This window comes from Ascaphus truei, chromosome 20 (genome assembly GCF_040206685.1).
Source record: "Ascaphus truei isolate aAscTru1 chromosome 20, aAscTru1.hap1, whole genome shotgun sequence".
Classification (NCBI taxonomy): domain Eukaryota; kingdom Metazoa; phylum Chordata; class Amphibia; order Anura; family Ascaphidae; genus Ascaphus; species Ascaphus truei.
In genome coordinates this window covers 24584821-24609107 of record NC_134502.1, presented here as the reverse complement: position 1 = coordinate 24609107, position 24287 = coordinate 24584821, and the positions used below count along the sequence as shown (strand labels likewise).

Here is a 24287-nt window from a genome sequence, read left to right as displayed (position 1 = left end):
AACTGAACCCGCAAAATAATAATATATATATATATATATATATTTATTAACGTTTGTCTGAATTACCTGGCAACTTTCACAATGTAACTTAGGGGAGAAGGTCATTAATTTGCAGTGGTCCGACGTGACCCTTTCACCCTCTTAAACATGTCCCGTTCAGTAGGTCCCTCAGCTCCTACGTGGGACTGACCCTTTAACCATGTTCCTGTAATTTGGTCACTTTGTTCCTATGTGAGACTGACCCTTTAACCCATTAAATGAACGCTTGCTGTGTTTAACAGCAGCAAAACCTGGTACTTAACAATATTTAAATGTAATAAAAAAAAAACCTGTAATAAGCAAGCCTTGATGGACCTTGAACGAGCTACACTTGAGGGACCTAGAACCAGCTGCACATTGACAGACCTAGAACGGGCTGGGCCTTGACAGACTTAGAACAGGCTGAGCCATATTTGCAAGGACACTACCTGCTCACTTACCTTAAGTATTGTCCAGATGAGACAAAAAGGGCTCATTATTATTATTGGATGGCTGTTGCCAATTCTGACCACGTCTTCTAAGATACTGATATATTTACTATACATGTTGAAGAGCCCAGGTTTGGATTATTTAATAGGTGCAATTCCTGGTAACTGAACAAAACCATTTGTAAAGAATTTCATAATCAAATTATTATTTAAAAAAAATAAAATAATTAACCATGCTAAAAGCAAAGATGCTGTTTTCGCGTCTCTGGAAATTACTTCCAAATTGCATTAGTTAGACCACACCTTGAACATGGAGTTGTAATAAATGGAACTTTTACAGGTTGGGCTAAAGGTGGGAGTACCTCAAGGATCGGTACGGGGGCCACTGCTTTTTAAACTTGTTTATTAATGACCTTGAGATCGAGAGCAAAGTCTCCATCTTTGCTGATGATACTAAATTGTGTAAGGTAATAGAATCAGAGCAGGATGTAATTTCTCTTCAGAAGGACTTGGAGAGACTGGAAACATGGGCAGGTAAATGGCAGATGAGGTTTAATACAGATAAATGTAAGGTTATGCATTTGGGAAGCAAGAATAAACAGGCGACTTACAAATGAAATGGGGATAAATTGGTGGAATCCTTGATGGGGAAGGATTTAGGAGTGCGTGTAGACTGCAGGCTTAGCAATAGTGCCCAAAGTCATGCAGTAGCTGCAAAGGCAAACAAGATCTTATCTTGCATCAGACGGGCAATGGATGGAAGGGAAGTAAACATAATTATGCCCCTTTACAAAGCATTAGTAAGACCACACCTTGAATATGGAGTATAATTTTGGGCACCAATCCTAAGAAAAGACATTATGGAACTAGAGAGATTACAGAGCAGAGCCACCAAATTAATAAAGGGGATGGACAATCTAACTTATGAGGAGAGGCTAGCTAAATTAGATTTATTTACATTAGAAAAGAGGTGTCTAAGAGGGGATATGATAACTATATACAAATATATTTGGAGACAGTACAAGGAGCTTTCAAAAGAACTATTCATCCCACGGGCAGTACAAAGGACTCGGGCCATCCCTTAAGGTTGGAGGAAAGGAGATTTCACCAGCAACAAAGGAAAGGGTTCTTTACAGTAAGGGCAGTTACAATGTGGGATTCATTACCCATGGAGACTGTGATGGCAGATACAATAGATTTGTTCAAAAAAAAGGTTGGACATCTTTTTAGTAAGGAAAGGTATACAGGGATATACCAAATAAGTAAACATGGGAAGGATGTTGATCCCGGGAGTAATCCGATTGCCAATTCTTGGAGTCAGGAAGGAATTTATTTTTCCCCTTACATGATATCATTGAATGTGTCACTGGGGTTTTCTGTTTGCCTTCCTCTGGACCAATATACTGTAAGTACGGATATAGGATCAAGTATCTGTCGTCTAAATTTCGCATAGGTTGAACTTGATGGACGTCTGCCTTTTTTTCAACCTCATCTACTATGTAACTGTCGTTTCTTCTGGGCCTGAATGGGGAACTATGTCAAATCAAGTGTTTGCTGTAGTCACCTCCCACCCTGTCCTTATCAGAGAGGCAATACAAAGACACGGGCAGGTGGTCTCCGCTCACCGTGCCCAAACTAACTTCAAATAATGTGTCCGATTTCAGTAAAAAGTGAATTGCCCAGATCGACCCTGGATGATAGGGAGAGGTTATATGGGGTAATAGGAGGAGTTATAGGGAGGGGTTATATGGGGTAATAGGAGTTATAGGGAGGGGTTATATGGGGTAATAGGAGGGGTTATATGGGGTAATAGGAGGAGTTATATGGGGTAATAGGAGATATAGGGAGAGGTTATATGGGGCAATAGGAGGAGTTATAGGGAGGGGTTATATGGGGCAATAGGAAGAGTTATTGGGAGAGGATATATGGGGTAATAGAAGGAGATATAGGGAGAGGTTATATGGGATAATAGGAGTTATAGGGAGGGGTTATATAGGTTAATAGGAGGAGTTACAGGGAGAGGTTATATGAAGAAATAGGAGGAGTTATAGAGGTTATATGCAGTAATAGGAGGATATAGGGAGGGGTTATATGGACAATAAGAGGAGTTATAGGGGAAAGTTATAAGGAGAAATAGGGGGAGTTATAGGGAGGGGTTATATGGGGCAATAGGAGGAATTATAGGGAGAGGTTATTTGGGGCAATAGGAGCAGTTATATGGAGCAATAGGAGTTTACTGTGGGGTTATATGGAGCAATAGGAGTTATATGGAATAGTAGATATTAACTCCTATTTTTATAGAGATGATCTATTAAAAGGCAGATAAAAGGGTAGAGCGCAGAAGAGAGAGAAGCGTAGTGTACATCAGAACAAATTCACCCGAAATAAAAGCCAGACACCCAGAGGTGAAATCACCAGAAAAATAAAGTTCCCTTTATTTTTAGTTTATTAATAAGGTACAGAGTGAAGGAGGCACTTTTACACATCGTCAAAAATCGGGGGGTTTTATAAACCATCTGCTCTTCAGTACACACACAAAAATATCAGGACAAACACATGGCAATTCTTACTTATCGTCATGACCAAAACATCCCCCCTGAAAGGCTGCAATAAACAGCAGTGCCGAGTATAACATCTGACCGAGCTTAAAGACGGACCTAATGCAGCTGGGTACTCCGTATCCCTACAGTGCAGACCCCTGGAAGTGTATAGCGATACTCGACACCATTATACAGCGCAGCGTGTTCATTATCTGGGGGGGGGGGGGGTTAGGCATGTATACAGCTACTTGACAAATTGCAGGTCTCACCAGCTATAATGGGGGGGGGGGGGGAGGGGGTTTAAATGTGAAGACTGACTCAAACGCTGCCCCTGGGTTAATTTTCTGGTTTACTGTACAAAACAGGGTTCTCTTCTCTCTTCTCCCCACCTCCCCCCGTAGTGATTTTCCTGTAAACTGTTTTATTCCTACCAAAAAAAAATTAAAAATTCCCATTCGGTGACACCACCAGAGTCTCGTCAGAAGATCGTAGCATGAACCCGCCTTGCCGTGAAGTCTCTGGGGGGGGGGGGGGGGTTGTACGTGAAACGGCTCTGCTTTGGTGGAATCACCAAGAACAAAAACAGGAGTCGCCGTGTGGACACTCTACACCAGGCTATGGGCCTAGTTAAATAAAATGCAAAATAGCTAGGGATAAAAAAATAAATTAATATATATAAAAAAAAGGGGGGGGGGTTATTTTGCATTATGGGGGTACCACAGAGCTCCCTTTTAAGATGGTTCATTCTTGATGGATATTGGGGGGTGGGGGGTGTTTTTACATGTATTGCTTTCTACTTTTAATGCTGTTCCATCATATCTGAACTCTTTGTCCAGAAACCCTGAATGTTAGGATGAGAAGATGAGGGACGCCTCGCTTGTGTGTCGAGAGACTTAGAATGGGTCCTTCTTAACGTGTGTCATAAGAGGTTCTCCTGCACAGGGATCCTATAAGAGGGCTCCCCCTCAGGGCTACGGATCTATCCCAATCCCGGCAATGGGCCATTGCCAGAGAGAGGGACAGTCCACTGATCCTATTAACTCAAAGGAACTCTGTTATTAGTCAATTGCACTCGAGATCCCTGTAAATTAATAGGGTTAATGGCGCCTCACGCAGAAAGGCGGCAGGCCTCTCTGAATTTGGAGTTTCCCTAACCCTATTCATTGTTGAGAATTACCTTGTGTGGAGACACCTGTGAATCTCATGAGGGAGTTGCGCTGACCCTATTAACTTCTAGAAATCCTGTCTCAGCCATTCTCCTCCTATCCCAGAGGGGGGTGCCACCGACCCCTTTAACTACAAGAAATCCTGTGTGTGCGAGACGCCCTCTCATCCCATCACAGGGAGGTGTCACTGACCGTTAACTTGTAGAAACCCCGTGAGCGAGACACCCTCTTATCCCATCAGTGTGAGGCATTACTGACCCTATTAACGTCTAGGAGTCCCGTGTGGAAAAACCCTCTTATCCCATCACGGGATGTGCCGTTGACCCAATTAACTTATAGGAACCCCGTGCAAGAGAAACCCCTTTTAATCACAAAATCCAGAACCCAGGTATTCCTTACCAGTTTCTCAGTTAACCCTTTACAGACAGGGGGCCCAGCCATTTCTTTATTTGGGGGAGAATCTCCTTAGGGGGGAAAAAAAATAAAAGGAATTGTGGAAAGATCTGATTCCCAAAAGAATAACTTCCTCCCAAAACCTCCGCCCCCCCCCCCCCCACCCATTCCCATAAAGGCACTGATTAAAAAAAATTATCCGTCAAAAACGCTACATTCTGCAGGAAGACAGGGAAGGAATTTTGCTCGCTGCTAAGATACAGATACAAATGGAGAGAGAATGCCGTTTTTAAAGACCCCCCAGGACTGTACATCATTTCATTGAGACACAAATAGCAAATTCTACCGCTTGAAAAGAAGTAGAAACTGCTCGAGTAGCCGTCGCTGGGGGATGGAGTCGGCTCTTCCATCCACCAGACGGGATTTCCATTGCTTATAAACAGCCGATGTCACGCTCACCTCCCGCCCCTGAAAGCTAGTTTCCCCCACCTCCCTCCCCGAATTGCATCTCCATCGCGGTTGCTTCTGCTGTTATCAAAACGAAGCGTTGCCGTGATACAGGGAGACTGCGCGCCATGTTATCCCGCTTAAAAAAATAATATTACAGATAATAAAAAGGGAATGAAGATCGTTTTTGATCGTTGCGTGGATATGGAGGCAGCCATTTTGAATTTGTGAAGTCACAGCCGCACGGGGAAGTAGCAAGGAGCCACTGGAAGCGGTGGTCTCAGAGTTGCACAGGAAGTGGTCACCAGGGACAGGAAGCGGCCACCTTGAAGTGGTGCAGCCGACCGGCGAGAAGCTTCGACATTACACGGAGAGGCCACTGCAACTTCCGGTGAAGCTATGACATCACAGCTTCAACATGGCCACCGCCTCAGCTTCCTGTCTTGCATTGACATCACACCATCATTGACACCCCTCCCCATTATTCTGCTTCATGTCTGCCCGTGACATCACGGCTTCAACATGGCCGTCCTTCCTTCCGCTCCTGTCTGGCCGTGACATCACGGCTTCAACATGGCCGCCCACCTGCTGTAGAGATGTTACACTGCACCGGCTCAGTTTCGGATTCATTTCGGTGTAAAAAGTCTCATTTTTCTAAACCGGGCTGGCGCAGGCGGATTACACAGCCCGGGTGACCCCAGTGTCAGAGAAAAGGCAGGGGAGGGCAGGAATACCCGCCCTCGCATATAATCCATCTTTCCCCAAAAGGCGCGTCCGTAATCTCTAACTTCCCCCCCCGGGAACCCCCTCCTGACGCTTAGTCTAGTAAGGAGGGCTCTGCGGGTCGGATTATGGTGGGTCGGTTTGGGGCGGCGGGAGGTCTCCGGCTGAAAAAAGGAAGAGAGGACGAGAGAGATAGCTGAAGTGAAGAGGGCACAGACATGGCGGGGCCAGGGGTGGAAGCCATTTTGTAACCCCTCTGCCCCACAGAGATATCATAAAATAAATATATATATATATTTATATTCAGTCACACAGCGCTGTGTGTTCAGTGTACATAGATACTCAGTATCATTATACAGCGCAGTGCGTTCATCATCAGAGTAGAGATACTCGTAGCGCGGCGTGTTCATTACCAGTGTATAGAGATCCTCGGCATCAATATACAGCGCAGTGCGTTCATGATCAGTGGAGAGATACTCTGCATCATTATGCAGCGCGGCGTGTTCATTATCAGGGTGTAGCGATACTCGGCATCATTGTGCAGCGCAGCGTGCATGCCACAGACAAGCGCAGAGCCGCGGGGTCCTTACCTGGGCAATCCGGGGGGGATCCCCGGCGGGATCCGGGCCGGTCGGGATGGGATCAGAGGTGGCGCGGAGAAGGGGTCATTGTTAGCAGCGGCAAAGGGCCCCTGAGGGCCCGGGCGGGATGGGATAGGAGGGGCCACGAAGGTGGAGCCCCCTGCAGGAACAGGGAGGAGCGGCGGTCCGGGGGTGGGACCCCTGACTGCGGGGGGCCGGCCCGGAGGAAGGACGGTGGAGACGGGCCGGCGCTGCATTGAAGGGCTGAAACGCAAAGAATAAATCAAAGGGATTCACAGAGAAAACGAAGAGTACGCCAAATCCCCATCCATTACCAGTTATCTGCCAGCGTGTTACCCTATTATACTTATAGGAACCCCGTGTGTGAGACGCCCTCTTATCCCATCACAGGGAGGTGTCGCTGACCCTATTATACTTATAGGAACCCCGTGTGTGAGACGCCCTCTTATCCCATCACAGGGAGGCGTCACTGACCCTATTATACTTATAGGAACCCCGTGTGTGAGACGCCCTCTTATCCCATCATAGGGAGGTGTCACTGACCCTATTATACTTATAGGAACCCCGTGTGTGAGACACCCTCTTATCCCATCACAGGAAGGTGTCACTGACCCTATTATACTTATAGGAACCCCGTGTGTGAGACACCCTCTTATCCCATCACAGGGAGGTGTCACTGACCCTATTATACTTATAGGAACCCCGTGTGTGAGACGTCCTCTTATCCCATCACAGGGAGGTGTCGCTGACCCTATTATACTTATAGGAACCCCGTGTGTGAGACGCCCTCTTATCCCATCACAGGGAGGTGTCGCTGACCCTATTATACTTATAGGAACCCCGTGTGTGAGACGCCCTCTTATCCCATCACAGGAAGGTGTCACTGACCCTATTATACTTATAGGAACCCCGTGTGTGAGACGCCCTCTTATCCCATCACAGGGAGGTGTCACTGACCCTATTATACTTATAGGAACCCCGTGTGTGAGACGTCCTCTTATCCCATCACAGGAAGGTGTCGCTGACCCTATTATACTTATAGGAACCCCGTGTGTGAGACACCCTCTTATCCCATCACAGGGAGGTGTCGCTGACCCTATTATACTTATAGGAACCCCGTGTGTGAGACGCCCTCTTATCCCATCACAGGGAGGTGTCGCTGACCCTATTATACTTATAGGAACCCCGTGTGTGAGACGCCCTCTTATCCCATCACAGGGAGGTGTCGCTGACCCTATTATACTTATAGGAACCCCGTGTGTGAGACGCCCTCTTATCCCATCACAGGGAGGTGTCGCTGACCCTATTATACTTATAGGAAGCCCGTGTGCGAGACGTCCTCTTATCCCATCACAGGGAGGTGTCACTGACCCTATTATACTTATAGGAACCCCGTGTGCGAGACGCCCTCTTATCCCATCACAGGGAAGTGTCACTGATCCTATTATACTTATAGGAACACCGTGTGTGAGACGCCCTCTTATCCCATCACAGGGAGGTGTCACTGACCCTATTATACTTATAGGAACCCCGTGTGTGAGACGCCCTCTTATCCCATCACAGGGAGGTGTCACTGACCCTATTATACTTATAGGAACCCCGTGTGTGAGACGCCCTCTTATCCCATCACAGGGAGGTGTCACTGACCCTATTATACTTATAGGAACCCCGTGTGTGAGACGCCCTCTTATCCCATCACAGGGAGGTGTCACTGACCCTATTATACTTATAGGAACCCCGTGTGTGAGACGCCCTCTTATCCCATCACAGGGAGGTGTCACTGACCCTATTATACTTATAGGAACCCCGTGTGTGAGACGCCCTCTTATCCCATCACAGGGAGGTCTCACTGACCCTATTATACTTATAGGAACCCCGTGTGTGAGACGCCCTCTTATCCCATCACAGGGAGGTGTCACTGACCCTATTATACTTATAGGAACCCCGTGTGTGAGACGCCCTCTTATCCCATCACAGGTAGGTGTCACTGACCCTATTATACTTATAGGAACCCCGTGTGTGAGACGCCCTCTTATCCCATCACAGGGAGGTGTCACTGACCCTATTATACTTATAGGAACCCAGTGTGTGAGACGCCCTCTTATCCCATCACAGGGAGGTGTCACTGACCCTATTATACTTATAGGAGCCCCGTGTGTGAGACGCCCTCTTATCCCATCACAGGGAGGTGTCACTGACCCTATTATACTTATAGGAGCCCCGTGTGTGAGACGCCCTCTTATCCCATCACAGGGAGGTGTCACTGACCCTATTATACTTATAGGAACCCAGTGTGTGAGACGCCCTCTTATCCCATCACAGGGAGGTGTCACTGACCCTATTATACTTATAGGAACACCGTGTGTGAGACGCCCTCTTATCCCATCACAGGGAGGTGTCACTGACCCTATTATACTTATAGGAACACCGTGTGTGAGACGCCCTCTTATCCCATCACAGGGAGGTGTCACTGACCCTATTATACTTATAGGAACCCCGTGTGTGAGACGTCCTCTTATCCCATCACAGGGAGGTGTCACTGACCCTATTATACTTATAGGAACCCCGTGTGTGAGACGCCCTCTTATCCCATCACGGGGAGGTGTCGCTGACCCTATTATACTTATAGGAACCCCGTGTGTGAGACGCCCTCTTATCCCATCACAGGGAGGCGTCACTGACCCTATTATACTTATAGGCACCCCGTGTGTGAGACGCCCTCTTATCCCATCACAGGGAGATGTCGCTGACCCTATTATACTTATAGGAACCGCGTGTGTGAGACGTCCTCTTATCCCATCACAGGGAGGTGTCACTGACCCTATTATACTTATAGGAACCCCGTGTGTGAGACGCCCTCTTATCCCATCACAGGGAGGTATCACTGACCCTATTATACTTATAGGAACCCCGTGTGTGAGACGTCCTCTTATCCCATCACAGGGAGGTGTCACTGACCCTATTATACTTATAGGAACCCCGTGTGTGAGACGCCCTCTTACACCATCACAGGGAGGTGTCACTGACCCTATTATACTTATAGGAACCCCGTGTGTGAGACGCCCTCTTATCCCATCACAGGGAGGCGTCACTGACCCTATTATACTTATAGGAACCCCGTGTGTGAGACGCCCTCTTATCCCATCACAGGGAGGTGTCACTGACCCTATTATACTTATAGGAACCCCGTGTGTGAGACGTCCTCTTATCCCATCACAGGGAGGTGTCACTGACCCTATTATACTTATAGGAACCCCGTGTGTGAAACGCCCTCTTATCCCATCACAGGGAGGCGTCACTGACCCTATTATACTTATAGGAACCCCGTGTGTGAGACGCCCTCTTATCCCATCACAGGGAGGTGTCACTGACCCTATTATACTTATAGGAACCCCGTGTGTGAGACGTCCTCTTATCCCATCACAGGGAGGCGTCACTGACCCTATTATACTTATAGGACGCCCTCTTATCCCATCACAGGGAGGCATCACTGACCCTATTATACTTATAGGAACCCCGTGTGTGAGACGTCCTCTTATCCCACCACAGGGAGATGTCACTGACCCTATTATTCTTATAGGAACCCCGTGTGTGAGACGTCCTCTTATCCCATCACAGGGAGGTGTCACTGACCCTATTATACTTATAGGAACCCCGTGTGTGAAACGCCCTCTTATCCCATCACAGGGAGGTGTCACTGACCCTATTATACTTATAGGAACCCCGTGTGCGAGACGTCCTCTTATCCCATCACAGGGAGGTGTCACTGACCCCATTATACTTATAGGAACCCCGTGTGTGAGACGCCCTCTTATCCCATCACGGGGAGGTGTCGCTGACCCTATTATACTTATAGGAACCCCGTGTGTGAGACGCCCTCTTATCCCATCACAGGGAGGCGTCACTGACCCTATTATACTTATAGGAACCCCGTGTGTGAGACGCCCTCTTACACCATCATAGGGAGGTGTCACTGACCCTATTATACTTATAGGAACCCCGTGTGTGACGCCCTCTTATCCCATCACAGGGAGGCGTCACTGACCCTATTATACTTATAGGAACCCCGTGTGTGAGACGCCCTCTTATCCCATCACAGGGAGGTGTCACTGACCCTATTATACTTATAGGAACCCCGTGTGTGAGACGTCCTCTTATTCCATCACAGGGAGGCGTCACTGAGCCTATTATACTTATAGGACGCCCTCTTATCCCATCACAGGGAGGCGTCACTGACCCTATTATACTTATAGGAACCCCGTGTGTGAGACGTCTTCTTATCCCACCACAGGGAGATGTCACTGACCCTATTATTCTTATAGGAACCCCGTGTGTGAGACGTCCTCTTATCCCATCACAGGGAGGTGTCACTGACCCTATTATACTTATAGGAACCCCGTGTGTGAAACGCCCTCTTATCCCATCACAGGGAGGTGTCACTGACCCTATTATACTTATAGGAACCCCGTGTGTGAGACGCCCTCTTATCCCATCACAGGGAGGAGTCACTGACCCTATTAAAAACGTACAGGAATCCCATGTGCGACTCCTTATCCCAGTAGAGGGAGGTGTCACTGACCCTATTATACTTATAGGAACCCCGTGTGTGAGACGCCCTCTTACACCATCATAGGGAGGTGTCACTGACCCTATTATACTTATAGGAACCCCGTGTGTGACGCCCTCTTATCCCATCACAGGGAGGCGTCACTGACCCTATTATACTTATAGGAACCCCGTGTGTGAGACGCCCTCTTATCCCATCACAGGGAGGTGTCACTGACCCTATTATACTTATAGGAACCCCGTGTGTGAGACGTCCTCTTATTCCATCACAGGGAGGCGTCACTGAGCCTATTATACTTATAGGACGCCCTCTTATCCCATCACAGGGAGGCGTCACTGACCCTATTATACTTATAGGAACCCCGTGTGTGAGACGTCTTCTTATCCCACCACAGGGAGATGTCACTGACCCTATTATTCTTATAGGAACCCCGTGTGTGAGACGTCCTCTTATCCCATCACAGGGAGGTGTCACTGACCCTATTATACTTATAGGAACCCCGTGTGTGAGACGCCCTCTTATCCCATCACAGGTAGGTGTCACTGACCCTATTATACTTATAGGAACCCCGTGTGTGAGACGCCCTCTTATCCCATCACAGGGAGGTGTCACTGACCCTATTATACTTATAGGAACCCAGTGTGTGAGACGCCCTCTTATCCCATCACAGGGAGGTGTCACTGACCCTATTATACTTATAGGAGCCCCGTGTGTGAGACGCCCTCTTATCCCATCACAGGGAGGTGTCACTGACCCTATTATACTTATAGGAGCCCCGTGTGTGAGACGCCCTCTTATCCCATCACAGGGAGGTGTCACTGACCCTATTATACTTATAGGAACCCAGTGTGTGAGACGCCCTCTTATCCCATCACAGGGAGGTGTCACTGACCCTATTATACTTATAGGAACACCGTGTGTGAGACGCCCTCTTATCCCATCACAGGGAGGTGTCACTGACCCTATTATACTTATAAGAACACCGTGTGTGAGACGCCCTCTTATCCCATCACAGGGAGGTGTCACTGACCCTATTATACTTATAGGAACCCCGTGTGTGAGACGTCCTCTTATCCCATCACAGGGAGGTGTCACTGACCCTATTATACTTATAGGAACCCCGTGTGTGAGACGCCCTCTTATCCCATCACGGGGAGGTGTCGCTGACCCTATTATACTTATAGGAACCCCGTGTGTGAGACGCCCTCTTATCCCATCACAGGGAGGCGTCACTGACCCTATTATACTTATAGGCACCCCGTGTGTGAGACGCCCTCTTATCCCATCACAGGGAGATGTCGCTGACCCTATTATACTTATAGGAACCGCGTGTGTGAGACGTCCTCTTATCCCATCACAGGGAGGTGTCACTGACCCTATTATACTTATAGGAACCCCGTGTGTGAGACGCCCTCTTATCCCATCACAGGGAGGTATCACTGACCCTATTATACTTATAGGAACCCCGTGTGTGAGACGTCCTCTTATCCCATCACAGGGAGGTGTCACTGACCCTATTATACTTATAGGAACCCCGTGTGTGAGACGCCCTCTTACACCATCACAGGGAGGTGTCACTGACCCTATTATACTTATAGGAACCCCGTGTGTGAGACGCCCTCTTATCCCATCACAGGGAGGCGTCACTGACCCTATTATACTTATAGGAACCCCGTGTGTGAGACGCCCTCTTATCCCATCACAGGGAGGTGTCACTGACCCTATTATACTTATAGGAACCCCGTGTGTGAGACGTCCTCTTATCCCATCACAGGGAGGTGTCACTGACCCTATTATACTTATAGGAACCCCGTGTGTGAAACGCCCTCTTATCCCATCACAGGGAGGCGTCACTGACCCTATTATACTTATAGGAACCCCGTGTGTGAGACGCCCTCTTATCCCATCACAGGGAGGTGTCACTGACCCTATTATACTTATAGGAACCCCGTGTGTGAGACGTCCTCTTATCCCATCACAGGGAGGCGTCACTGACCCTATTATACTTATAGGACGCCCTCTTATCCCATCACAGGGAGGCATCACTGACCCTATTATACTTATAGGAACCCCGTGTGTGAGACGTCCTCTTATCCCACCACAGGGAGATGTCACTGACCCTATTATTCTTATAGGAACCCCGTGTGTGAGACGTCCTCTTATCCCATCACAGGGAGGTGTCACTGACCCTATTATACTTATAGGAACCCCGTGTGTGAAACGCCCTCTTATCCCATCACAGGGAGGTGTCACTGACCCTATTATACTTATAGGAACCCCGTGTGCGAGACGTCCTCTTATCCCATCACAGGGAGGTGTCACTGACCCCATTATACTTATAGGAACCCCGTGTGTGAGACGCCCTCTTATCCCATCACGGGGAGGTGTCGCTGACCCTATTATACTTATAGGAACCCCGTGTGTGAGACGCCCTCTTATCCCATCACAGGGAGGCGTCACTGACCCTATTATACTTATAGGAACCCCGTGTGTGAGACGCCCTCTTACACCATCATAGGGAGGTGTCACTGACCCTATTATACTTATAGGAACCCCGTGTGTGACGCCCTCTTATCCCATCACAGGGAGGCGTCACTGACCCTATTATACTTATAGGAACCCCGTGTGTGAGACGCCCTCTTATCCCATCACAGGGAGGTGTCACTGACCCTATTATACTTATAGGAACCCCGTGTGTGAGACGTCCTCTTATTCCATCACAGGGAGGCGTCACTGAGCCTATTATACTTATAGGACGCCCTCTTATCCCATCACAGGGAGGCGTCACTGACCCTATTATACTTATAGGAACCCCGTGTGTGAGACGTCTTCTTATCCCACCACAGGGAGATGTCACTGACCCTATTATTCTTATAGGAACCCCGTGTGTGAGACGTCCTCTTATCCCATCACAGGGAGGTGTCACTGACCCTATTATACTTATAGGAACCCCGTGTGTGAAACGCCCTCTTATCCCATCACAGGGAGGTGTCACTGACCCTATTATACTTATAGGAACCCCGTGTGTGAGACGCCCTCTTATCCCATCACAGGGAGGTGTCACTGACCCTATTATACTTATAGGAACCCCGTGTGTGAGACGTCCTCTTATTCCATCACAGGGAGGCGTCACTGAGCCTATTATACTTATAGGACGCCCTCTTATCCCATCACAGGGAGGCGTCACTGACCCTATTATACTTATAGGAACCCCGTGTGTGAGACGTCTTCTTATCCCACCACAGGGAGATGTCACTGACCCTATTATTCTTATAGGAACCCCGTGTGTGAGACGCCCTCTTATCCCATCACTGGGAGGTGTCACTGACCCTATTATACTTATAGGAACCCCGTGTGTGAGACGCCCTCTTATCCCATCACAGGGAGGAGTCACTGACCCTATTATACTTATAGGAACCCCGTGTGTGAAACGCCCTCTTATCCCATCACAGGGAGGTGTCACTGACCCTATTATACTTATAGGAACCCCGTGTGTGAGACGCCCTCTTATCCCATCACAGGGAGGTGTCACTGACCCTATTATACTTATAGGAACCCTGTGTGTGAGACGCCCTCTTATCCCATCACAGGGAGGTGTCACTGACCCTATTATACTTATAGGAACCCCGTGTGTGAGACGCCCTCTTATCCCCTCACAGGGAGGTGTCACTGACCCTATTATACTTATAGGAACCCCGTGTGTGAGACGCCCCCTTATCCCATCACAGGGAGGTGTCACTGACCCTATTATACTTATAGGAACCCCGTGTGTGAGACGCCCTCTTATCCCATCACAGGGAGGTGTCACTGACCCTATTATACTTATAGGAACCCCGTGTGTGAGACGCCCTCTTATCCCCTCACAGGGAGGTGTCACTGACCCTATTATACTTATAGGAACCCCGTGTGTGAGACGCCCCCTTATCCCATCACAGGGAGGTGTCACTGACCCTATTATACTTATAGGAACCCCGTGTGTGAGACGCCCTCTTATCCCATCACAGGGAGGTGTCACTGACCCTATTATACTTATAGGAACCCCGTGTGTGAGACGCCCTCTTATCCCATCACAGGGAGGTGTCACTGACCCTATTATACTTATAGGAACCCCGTGTGTGAGACGCCCTCTTATCCCCTCACAGGGAGGTGTCACTGACCCTATTATACTTATAGGAACCCCGTGTGTGAGACGCCCTCTTATCCCATCACAGGGAGGTGTCACTGACCCTATTATACTTATAGGAATCCCGTGTGTGAGACGCCCTCTTATCCCATCACAGGGAGGAGTCACTGACCCTATTAAAAACGTACAGGAATCCCATGTGCGACTCCTTATCCCAGTAGAGGGAGGTGTCACTGGCCATATTACCTTATAGGGATCCTGTGGGTTAGAAGCCCACTTGCCATTAAAAAAAAACCGATATACCATAAAATCTTTTTATTTTATTTTAAATAAACTCTTGTTCACCCCAATATTACATTCTTTACTTAAATTACAGTAATGTCATATGTTCATTAGTCCTTTAACCCATTACACACGTCCCTGTCATTAGGTCACTTTGCCCCTACGTGGGACTGACCCTTTAACCCATTACACACGTCCCTGTCATTAGGTCACTTTGCCCCTACGTGGGACTGACCCTTTAACCCATTAAACACGTCCCTGTCATTAGCTCACTTTGCTCCTACGTGGGACTGACCCTTTAACCCATTACACACGTCCCTGTCATCAGGTCACTTTGCCCCTACGTGGGACTGACCCTTTAACCCATTAAACACGTCCCTGTCATTAGCTCACTTTGCTCCTACGTGGGACTGACCCTTTAACCCATTACACACGTCCGTCATTAGGTCACTTTGCCCCTACGTGGGACTGACTCTTTAACCCATTACACACGTCCCCGTCATTAGGTCACTTTGCCCCTACGTGGGACTGACCCTTTAACCCATTACACACGTCCCCCCTGTCATTAGGTCACTTTGCCCCTACGTGGGACTGACCCTTTAACCCATTACACACGTCCCTGTCATTAGGTCACTTTGCTCCTACGTGGGACTGACACTTTAACCCATTACACACGTCCCTGTCATTAGGTCACTTTGCCCCTACGTGGGACTGACCCTTTAACCCATTACACACGTCCCCCCTGTCATTAGGTCACTTTGCCCCTACGTGGGACTGACCCTATAACCCATTACACACGTCCCTGTCATTAGGTCACTTTGCCCCTACGTGGGACTGACCCTTTAACCCATTACACACGTCCCCGTCATTAGGTCACTTTGCCCCTACGTGGGACTGACCCTTTAACCCATTACACACGTCCCCGTCATTAGGTCACTTTGCCCCTACGTGGGACTGACCCTTTAACCCATTACACACGTCCCTGTCATTAGGTCCCTTTGCTCCTATGTGGGACTGGCCCTATAACCCACACCCTTTGGGGTGGGGGAGTTCCTCCCGCTCACCTGTGCCCGCTGCTGGCGTTCTGGAGCCAGGTGTCGTCCACTGGGGGTGGCGCCGGGGTAGAGATTGTGCTGGTGCTGATGTCCCCTATGATGTGCAGCGCCTCCTTCAGGGCGTGGTACATCCTCAGCATCTCGTCCCGCCTCTGCGCCTGATCCACAGACTCCTCCATCAGGCTGTTCTGATCCGTGGAGGAGTACAGGAACGCCAGCAGCTCCGAGTGGATGAAATCTTTCGCCTGCCGGGGGGCACAGATTGACACATCGGCGTCATCTAAACCGTTAAAACAGGACCTATTCCGAAAGTAAGCTTCATGCAATGCACTATAAACACTAAATCACCCAACCTGGCGGTATCTTTTTTTCATTGGAACGTAACTAGGCCCAAAGCCTGCTGTCGAGTTTCCACACGGCAACGTTTGTTGTTTTTCTCACTTGCTTCACCCCAACAAGCAGCACACAGCTGTTCCCCATGCTGACTTCGGAGAGAGACTTACTGGTGAAGTCGTGCTACCCTGAGCTTCTCTGATAGGGCTCTTTGAAGTGTAATAATGTGTCAGAGGGTATTAGAAGTAAAAAATTATTTACCAATTTTGGGGGGATAAAATACAAAAAGTTAAAAAAATAAAAATATCTGGGCCTAGGGGGAAAAAACCAAAGTGAAAACCAGGCGTGCGTGTATATCAGAGGGAGTTGAGGACATCTACATGAAATTATACACGAACGCAGAAAAGGGCAAACGAGAAGAAACCACCAAGCTTCACCGTGCGTCCTTCCAGAAGAAGTGGCAAAGGCAAGAACGTCTATGAAGAATGGGAAGGCTCCCGGAAAAGAGGGAATTACAGCCGAGATCCCGAGAGAAGCCGGGGAAGAAGTAGAGAAAATCCCAGCAAATCTCTCCACGTGCGGCCGGAAGAACAGGAAAATGCCAGAGCCATGGAGTAATGGCAGAGGTATCCTCATCCACAAGGAAGGAGACCAAGGAGTCCTCAGGAACTACAGACCCAGCAGCCCACTTCCAATCACTTACAAGGGTTTTATGAAGATACTGCACTCGCTAGTCAGCCGGCAACAGACCCCGGACTTCGTCCAGCCTGGAGAACGTGCCGGATTTCCCAGGGGATACAACACAACGGGCCACATCCAAAGTCGTAGAAGAGATTTCCCCAAGAAATGAATAGGATCTACCACCCGGCTTAGGATTCGTAGATTAGGAAAAGTATTTGATTCTGTCTACCCCTCAGCGGGCCTAGAAGCATTAAGACAAAGTGTTGTAGAAGCGAATGTTGATATTATGAGGAACATTTATGAGAATCCCACATCAACCGTTAGATTACATGAAGTTACAAGCAAGATGAGGATCAGCGAGGGAGCGCGGCCGGGAGGCACCGCGTCGCCAGGATCAGCGAGGGAGTGCAATTTGCAGATGACATTGAGGTCCGGAAGACCTCCAGCAACAAATCTTTCCGAAGTAATAAAGTGGCCACCACATGAATCTCAGCAAGACCAAAGTGATGTTCAACCAATGTGTCAACGCCAAAGATGGACGTAAACGGAATAGAACTAGATGTTGAAGACTACTTTGGCCGACAAACAACAATGGATGGGAACTAATTAAATGGGAGAATGAAGATGAGATGGAGACATATGGAAACCAGACAATCTTTCAATGAGAACACACAATATGCTTATCGCTCTCCAAAAGATACCGTTATTTGTCTTCAGCATAAAAAATCTCATGGTGCATAGGGGAAGAGGATAAATAGACACAGAAATCCAGTCAGGGTGTAAATCCTGGTTGGACAAGAAACCCACAATTGCACTCTACGAGGACAAACAATCGGTGGGACGGAAATATAGTCCCAGGCTAGTAGCCTGCTGTGCCCAACGACGCAAAACAAAAAAGCTTCAAGACATACTAGGGGACAAAAGCAGGGAATGTAGGGAATAAACACAAGTGTATTTAAAATTAGGTGGTGGTGACACGTAGAAAAGGAAGAGAGGCCCCTCCAAAGCCCACCATGGAAACTCTCATATACAAGAGAGATACATTTGCTCGCCCCGGGCGAGTGGATTTAACCCCCGCCGAGTAAATATTGGCCCAAGCAGCACACGTTTGGTACTAAGTGGCGAGTAGATTTTTTTGTGTGTAGACTATATTCTTTGGTGATTTGTCAACGTGTGTGTGTGTGTGTGTGTGTGTATATATATATAGTCTATTATTCACACTGACAGTATGTCAAGTAACTACCTACAAATAAGTGGGAGTACTGACATAGTGCAGCAATTCATGAGGTTTCAATGAAACCTTCCAATGTTCCTCAAGAGGGAAGTGTTCGACCCGTAGATCCCGCCCGCGCTCACGTATGGATGTGAAACACTAAATGCAAAGATCGTTCCGAAGCTTCAGATAACACGAAGAAGTATGGAGAGATGCATGCTGGGTATTGGTCCGAAGATTGGAAAAAGAATGAATGGGTTTGAAACCAAAAACAAGTCTGACATCATTACACGGGCGAAGAAATTAAAATGGCGGTGATGATGGGAGGATGAAACCATCAAATTTGTAGGAGCGACGTGGAGGAGAGAGGCTGTAACCGCAGGACCTGGGGGATCACTGGGGAGACTTCATCCAGCAGTGGGGAGACACGGGCTGGAGAGGATGGGATGAGGGAATGTGTGGGAGCGATGTGGAGAAGAGAGGCTGTAACCGCAGGACCTGGGAGATCACTGGGGAGGCTTCATCCAGCAGCGGGGAGACACGGGCTGGAGAGGATGGGATGAGGGAATGTGTGGGAGCGACGTGGAGAAGAGAGGCTGTAACCGCAGGACCTGGGAGATCATTGGGGAGGCTTCATCCAGCAGTGGGGAGACACGGGCTGGAGAGGATGGGATGAGGGAATGTGTGGGAGCGACGTGGAGGAGAGAGGCTGTAACCGCAGGACCTGGGAGATCATTGGGGAGGCTTCATCCAGCAGTGGGGAGACACGGGCTGGAGAGGATGGGGTGAGGGAATGTGTGGGGGCGACGTGGAGAAGAGAGACTGTAACCGCAGGACCTGGGAGATCACTGGGGAGACTTCATACAGCAGTGGGGAGACACGGGCTGGAGAGGATGGGATGAGGGAATGTGAGGGAGTGACGTGGGAAGAGAGGCTGTAACCGCAGGACCTGGGAGATCACTGGGGAGGCTGCATCCAGCAGTGGGGAGACACGGGCTGGAGAGGATGGGATAAGGGAATGTGTGGGAGCGACGTGGAGAAGAGGCTGTAACCGCAGGACCTGGGGGATCACTGGGGAGGCTTCATCCAGCAGTGGGGAGACACGGGCTGGAGAGGATGGGATGAGGGAATGTGTGGGAGCGACGTGGAGGAGAGAGGCTGTAACCGCAGGACCTGGGAGATCATTGGGGAGGCTTCATCCAGCAGTGGGGAGACACGGGCTGGAGAGGATGGGGTGAGGGAATGTGTGGGGGCGACGTGGAGAAGAGAGACTGTAACCGCAGTACCTGGGAGATCACTGGGGAGGCTTCATCCAGCAGTAGGAAACACGGGCTGGAGAGGATGGGATGAGGGAATGTGAGGGAGTGACGTGGGAAGAGAGGCTGTAACCGCAGGACCTGGGAGATCACTGGGGAGGCTTCATCCAGCAGTGGGGAGACACGGGCTGGAGAGGATGGGATGAGGGAATGTGTGGGAGCGACGTGGGAAGAGAAGCTGTAACCGCAGGACCTGGGGGATCACTGGGGAGGCTTCATCCAGCAGTGGGGAGACAAGGGCTGGAGAGGATGGAATGAGGGAATGTGTGGGAGCGACGTGGAGAAGAGAGGCTGTAACCGCAGGACCTGGGAGATCACTGGGGAGACTTCATCCAGCAGTGGGGAGACACGGGCTGGAGAGGATGGGATAAGGGAATGTGTGGGAGCGACGTGGAGAAGAGAGGCTGTAACCGCAGGACCTGGGAGATCACTGGGGAGACTTCATCCAGCAGTGAGGTCGACAGATCTAATTCACAAGTGGCGATTTCTCTCCACCCCCCCACCCCAACTCATGTTCTACATCGGAGGAACGTTCTTGGCAAAGACTTCCTTGGATAATGGTTGGACCTTTTGCAGTTCCAAAATGTTCATCCCAAACCGCTTTAGTCTCTGCTCTCCCTTAACCCGGGTTTGTGTTTATCCCACTGCCAATGTAAAATAGGTCCTTACAATCACTATTGACTTCTACAAACACTAAAGCCTTAACAGATACACAAAGGCCGGCATCTTTAAGACTCCCCCACATTGGGCAGACCAAGCGTCTCTCACATTGTTAATCATGAGATGCATTATGGTCTTCGGCATGAGGTCACGGATGGATTTGTTGATGATGCCCATGTAGGAGTCCACCAGGTTTCGGATGGTCTCCACTTGTCTTTCCAGCTGGGGGTCCATGGAGAAGGTGTTCTCCTGAACATCGTCCTCGTTATCTGTCTGCGAGGGGCAGAGGAAGAAAGGGTGAATATCAGTCCTATATAGCCAGCCACAACCCACCACACACACTTCTACACCATCACAAGTATACACAGTACAGGTACAGCCCCACACCCACATATATACACAGCAAACGTACAGCACGAGCAGCGGCAGTGCCAGCCTCCCCCTCACACACTCTACACCATGTATACACAGCACGGGCAGCGCCAGCCAGCCACACACACACTTCTACACCATGTATACACAGCACGGGCAGCGCCAGCCAGCCACACACACACTTCTACACCATGTATACACAGCACGGGCAGCGCCAGCCAGCTACACACACACTTCTACACCATGTATACACAGCACGGGCAGTGCCAGCCACAACCCACCACACACACTTCTACACCATCACAAGTATACACAGTACAGGTACAGCCCCACACCCACATATATACACAGCAAACGTATAGCGCGAGCAGCGGCAGTGCCAGCCACAACCCACCACACACACTACTACACCATGTATACACAGCACGGGCAGCGCCAGCCAGCCACACACACACTTCTACACCATGTATACACAGCACGGGCAGCGCCAGCCAGCTACACACACACTACTACACCATCACAAGTATACACAGTACAGGTACAGCCCCACACCCACATATATACACAGCAAACGTATAGCGCGAGCAGCGGCAGTGCCAGCCTCCCCCTCACACACACTACTACACCATGTATACACAGCACGGGCAGCGCCAGCCAGCCAGCCACACACACACACTACTACACCATGTATACACAGCACGGGCAGCGCCAGCCAGCAAGCCAGCTACACACACACACACTACTACACCATATATACACAGCACGGGCAGCGCCAGCCAGCTACACACACTACTACACCATGTATACACAGCACGGGCAGCGCCAGCCAGCCAGCTACACACACACACTACTACATCATGTATACACAGCACGGGCAGCGCCAGCCAGCTACACACACACACTACTACACCATGTATACACAGCACGGGCAGCGCCAGCCAGCCAGCTACACACACTACTACACCATGTATACACAGCACGGGCAGCGCCAGCCAGCCACGCACACACACTACTATACCATGTGTACACAGCACGGGCAGCGCCAGCCAGCCACACACACACACACACACTACTATACCATGTGTACACAGCACGAGCAGCGCCAGCCAGCTACACACACACTACACCATGTATACACAGCACGGGCAGCGCCAGCCAGCCACACACACTACTATACCATGTATACACAGCACGGGCAGCGCCAGCCAGCTACACACACACTACTACACCATGTATACACAGCACGGGCAGCGCCAGCCAGCTACACACACACACACACTACTATACCATGTGTACACAGCACGGGCAGTGCCAGCCAGCTACACACACACACACACACTACTATACCATGTGTACACAGCACGGGCAGCGCCAGCCAGCTACACAAACACTACTACACCATGTATACACAGCACGGGCAGCGCCAGCCAGCCACACACACTACTACACCATGTATACACAGCACGGGCAGCGCCAGCCAGCTACACACACACTACTACACCATGTATACACAGCACGGGCAGCGCCAGCCAGCTACACACACACACACTACTACACCATGTATACACAGCACGGGCAGCGCCAGCCAGCCAGCTACACACACACACACACACTACTACACCATGTATACACAGCACGGGCAGCGCCAGCCAGCTACACACACTACTACACCATGTATACACAGCACGGGCAGCGCCAACCAGCCAGCCACACACACACACACCACACACACCACACACAGTGCCAGCCTCCCATCTCACCTGGTCTTTTTCGGGGTACACTCCTGCTCGGAGGAACGATGCTTTCCAGCTGTCTACATCTTCCTGGCAATCGCAGGCAAGCTCTATCTGTCGCAGTCTTTATACACGTTCCTGAGACCAGCAGCGGAGAGAAACGGGGGGAGGTGGTTACGTGGAACACAGTATGATGGAAACAAGCGCTCCCAGGGAAGGGGGCCCCTAGAGGTACCGCCAAGAGGGACTGAAACCTGTTAACTCCAGCGTTCAGCCCGCACGTCGTGGCTTCAAAGAAAATGATTGTAAAACCGCTTATGTCAAAATGGCCGCACTCAGCGAGCGCCGGTAACGTTGGTTTTACACAGCGTACAAATAATGTAAACGGGCGTTTCCTCCAGGAACGCTAAACTCAGTTAGCGGTACTCCCAGACGTAAAAACAAAAAACAAAACAAGTATTACTACACTGGCATCAGCTGCTACCTCTTCCGCCCTGATGGCGTATGAACGGCAGCGGCCATCTTAACCTCCCGGGGAGGCAAAGTGACAACAAAAAAGATACACAAAATGGGGCCGGGAAGGCGAAAGAAAGCAGCGAAAGGACGAGATTTTTTATTTTATCTCCACTGTGGTATGGTGGAGCAGACAGGTTGCTCCACAACGCAGAGGCGGTTGCGTCACACCCAGTGCCAGACCGAGGGGAGGTCCCCCTACTCCCGCGTCATTTGCGACACGTTGCCGTGAGAACGTGACGCCACACGACGCCCCCCCCTTGTCATGGAAACGCGTCGCCGTCGGGACGCTGCAAGAGGAGACGTGCAAAAGTCCAGGTGCCCGCTCTGACCTCCATTGTCCGAGTCCTGCGCAGCCTCGTTAATGTCGAGGGGACATTTAAAGATGGCGCATCGAAGCGGCAGGCCCGGGACTTGGAGTGCGGCGGCAAAGGACGGGTCCTGCGCGCCGTCCCCGTCGCCATCAATGTCCCGCGTTGCTGCCGCCGCTCACAGTCCTGCGCACACGCCCGCCACTCCAGCGCCATCTTTAAAATGTCCTTGGACATTGACGAGGCTGCGCAGGATGTAGACATTTAAAGATGGCGCTCGGGTCCGCGCACGCATGGCGCCCCCTTTTTGGTTAGCGCCTGGCCCGGAACCCGGCGCCGGTCTCACCTCTGCTCCGTGTTGAAGATGCCGAAGATGTGTTTGTTGGACATGAAGCCTTTCTCCACGTCTCTGATCTTCAGGTTATCGAGGGGAAGCATGTATTTCTTCTCCTTCTCCTGTGAGGGGGGAGAAAGGGAGAGAGAGGGCGGGGGGGGGGGGGAGAGAGAGGAGGGCGGGGGGGGGGAAAGAGAGAGCGAGAGAGGGGGAAAGAGAGGAGGGGGGAAAGAGGAGGGGGGAAAAGAGAGAGAGAGAGCGAAGGGGAAAGAGAGAGAGAGCAAAGGGGAAAGAGAGAGAGAGCGAAAGAGAGGGAAAGAGAGAGAGAGGAGAGCGAGAGGGGGAGAGAGAGAGCCACAGAGAGAGAGTGCGAGGGGGGGAAAGAGAGAGCGAGGGGGGGAAAGAGAGAGCGAGGGGGGGGGGAAAGAGAGAGCGAGGGGGGGGGGGGAAGAGAGA

At 50.1% G+C, this 24287-nt stretch overlaps 1 protein-coding gene across 1 annotated transcript in view; it reads right to left on the bottom strand.

Annotated features, from left to right (window-relative positions):
* Positions 1–2873: 2873 nt before the first annotated feature.
* The window catches only part of DNM2 (dynamin 2), a 48228-nt gene continuing 26814 nt past the window's right edge, over positions 2874–24287 (bottom strand). The window contains 7 exon segments of the mRNA XM_075577838.1: positions 2874–5900; positions 6327–6581; positions 16375–16610; positions 20677–20841; positions 22701–22795; positions 22798–22811; positions 23844–23980. Of these exon segments, the coding sequence (XP_075433953.1) occupies positions 5831–5900; positions 6327–6581; positions 16375–16610; positions 20677–20841; positions 22701–22795; positions 22798–22811; positions 23844–23980 (972 nt within the window). The 3' untranslated portion in view covers positions 2874–5830.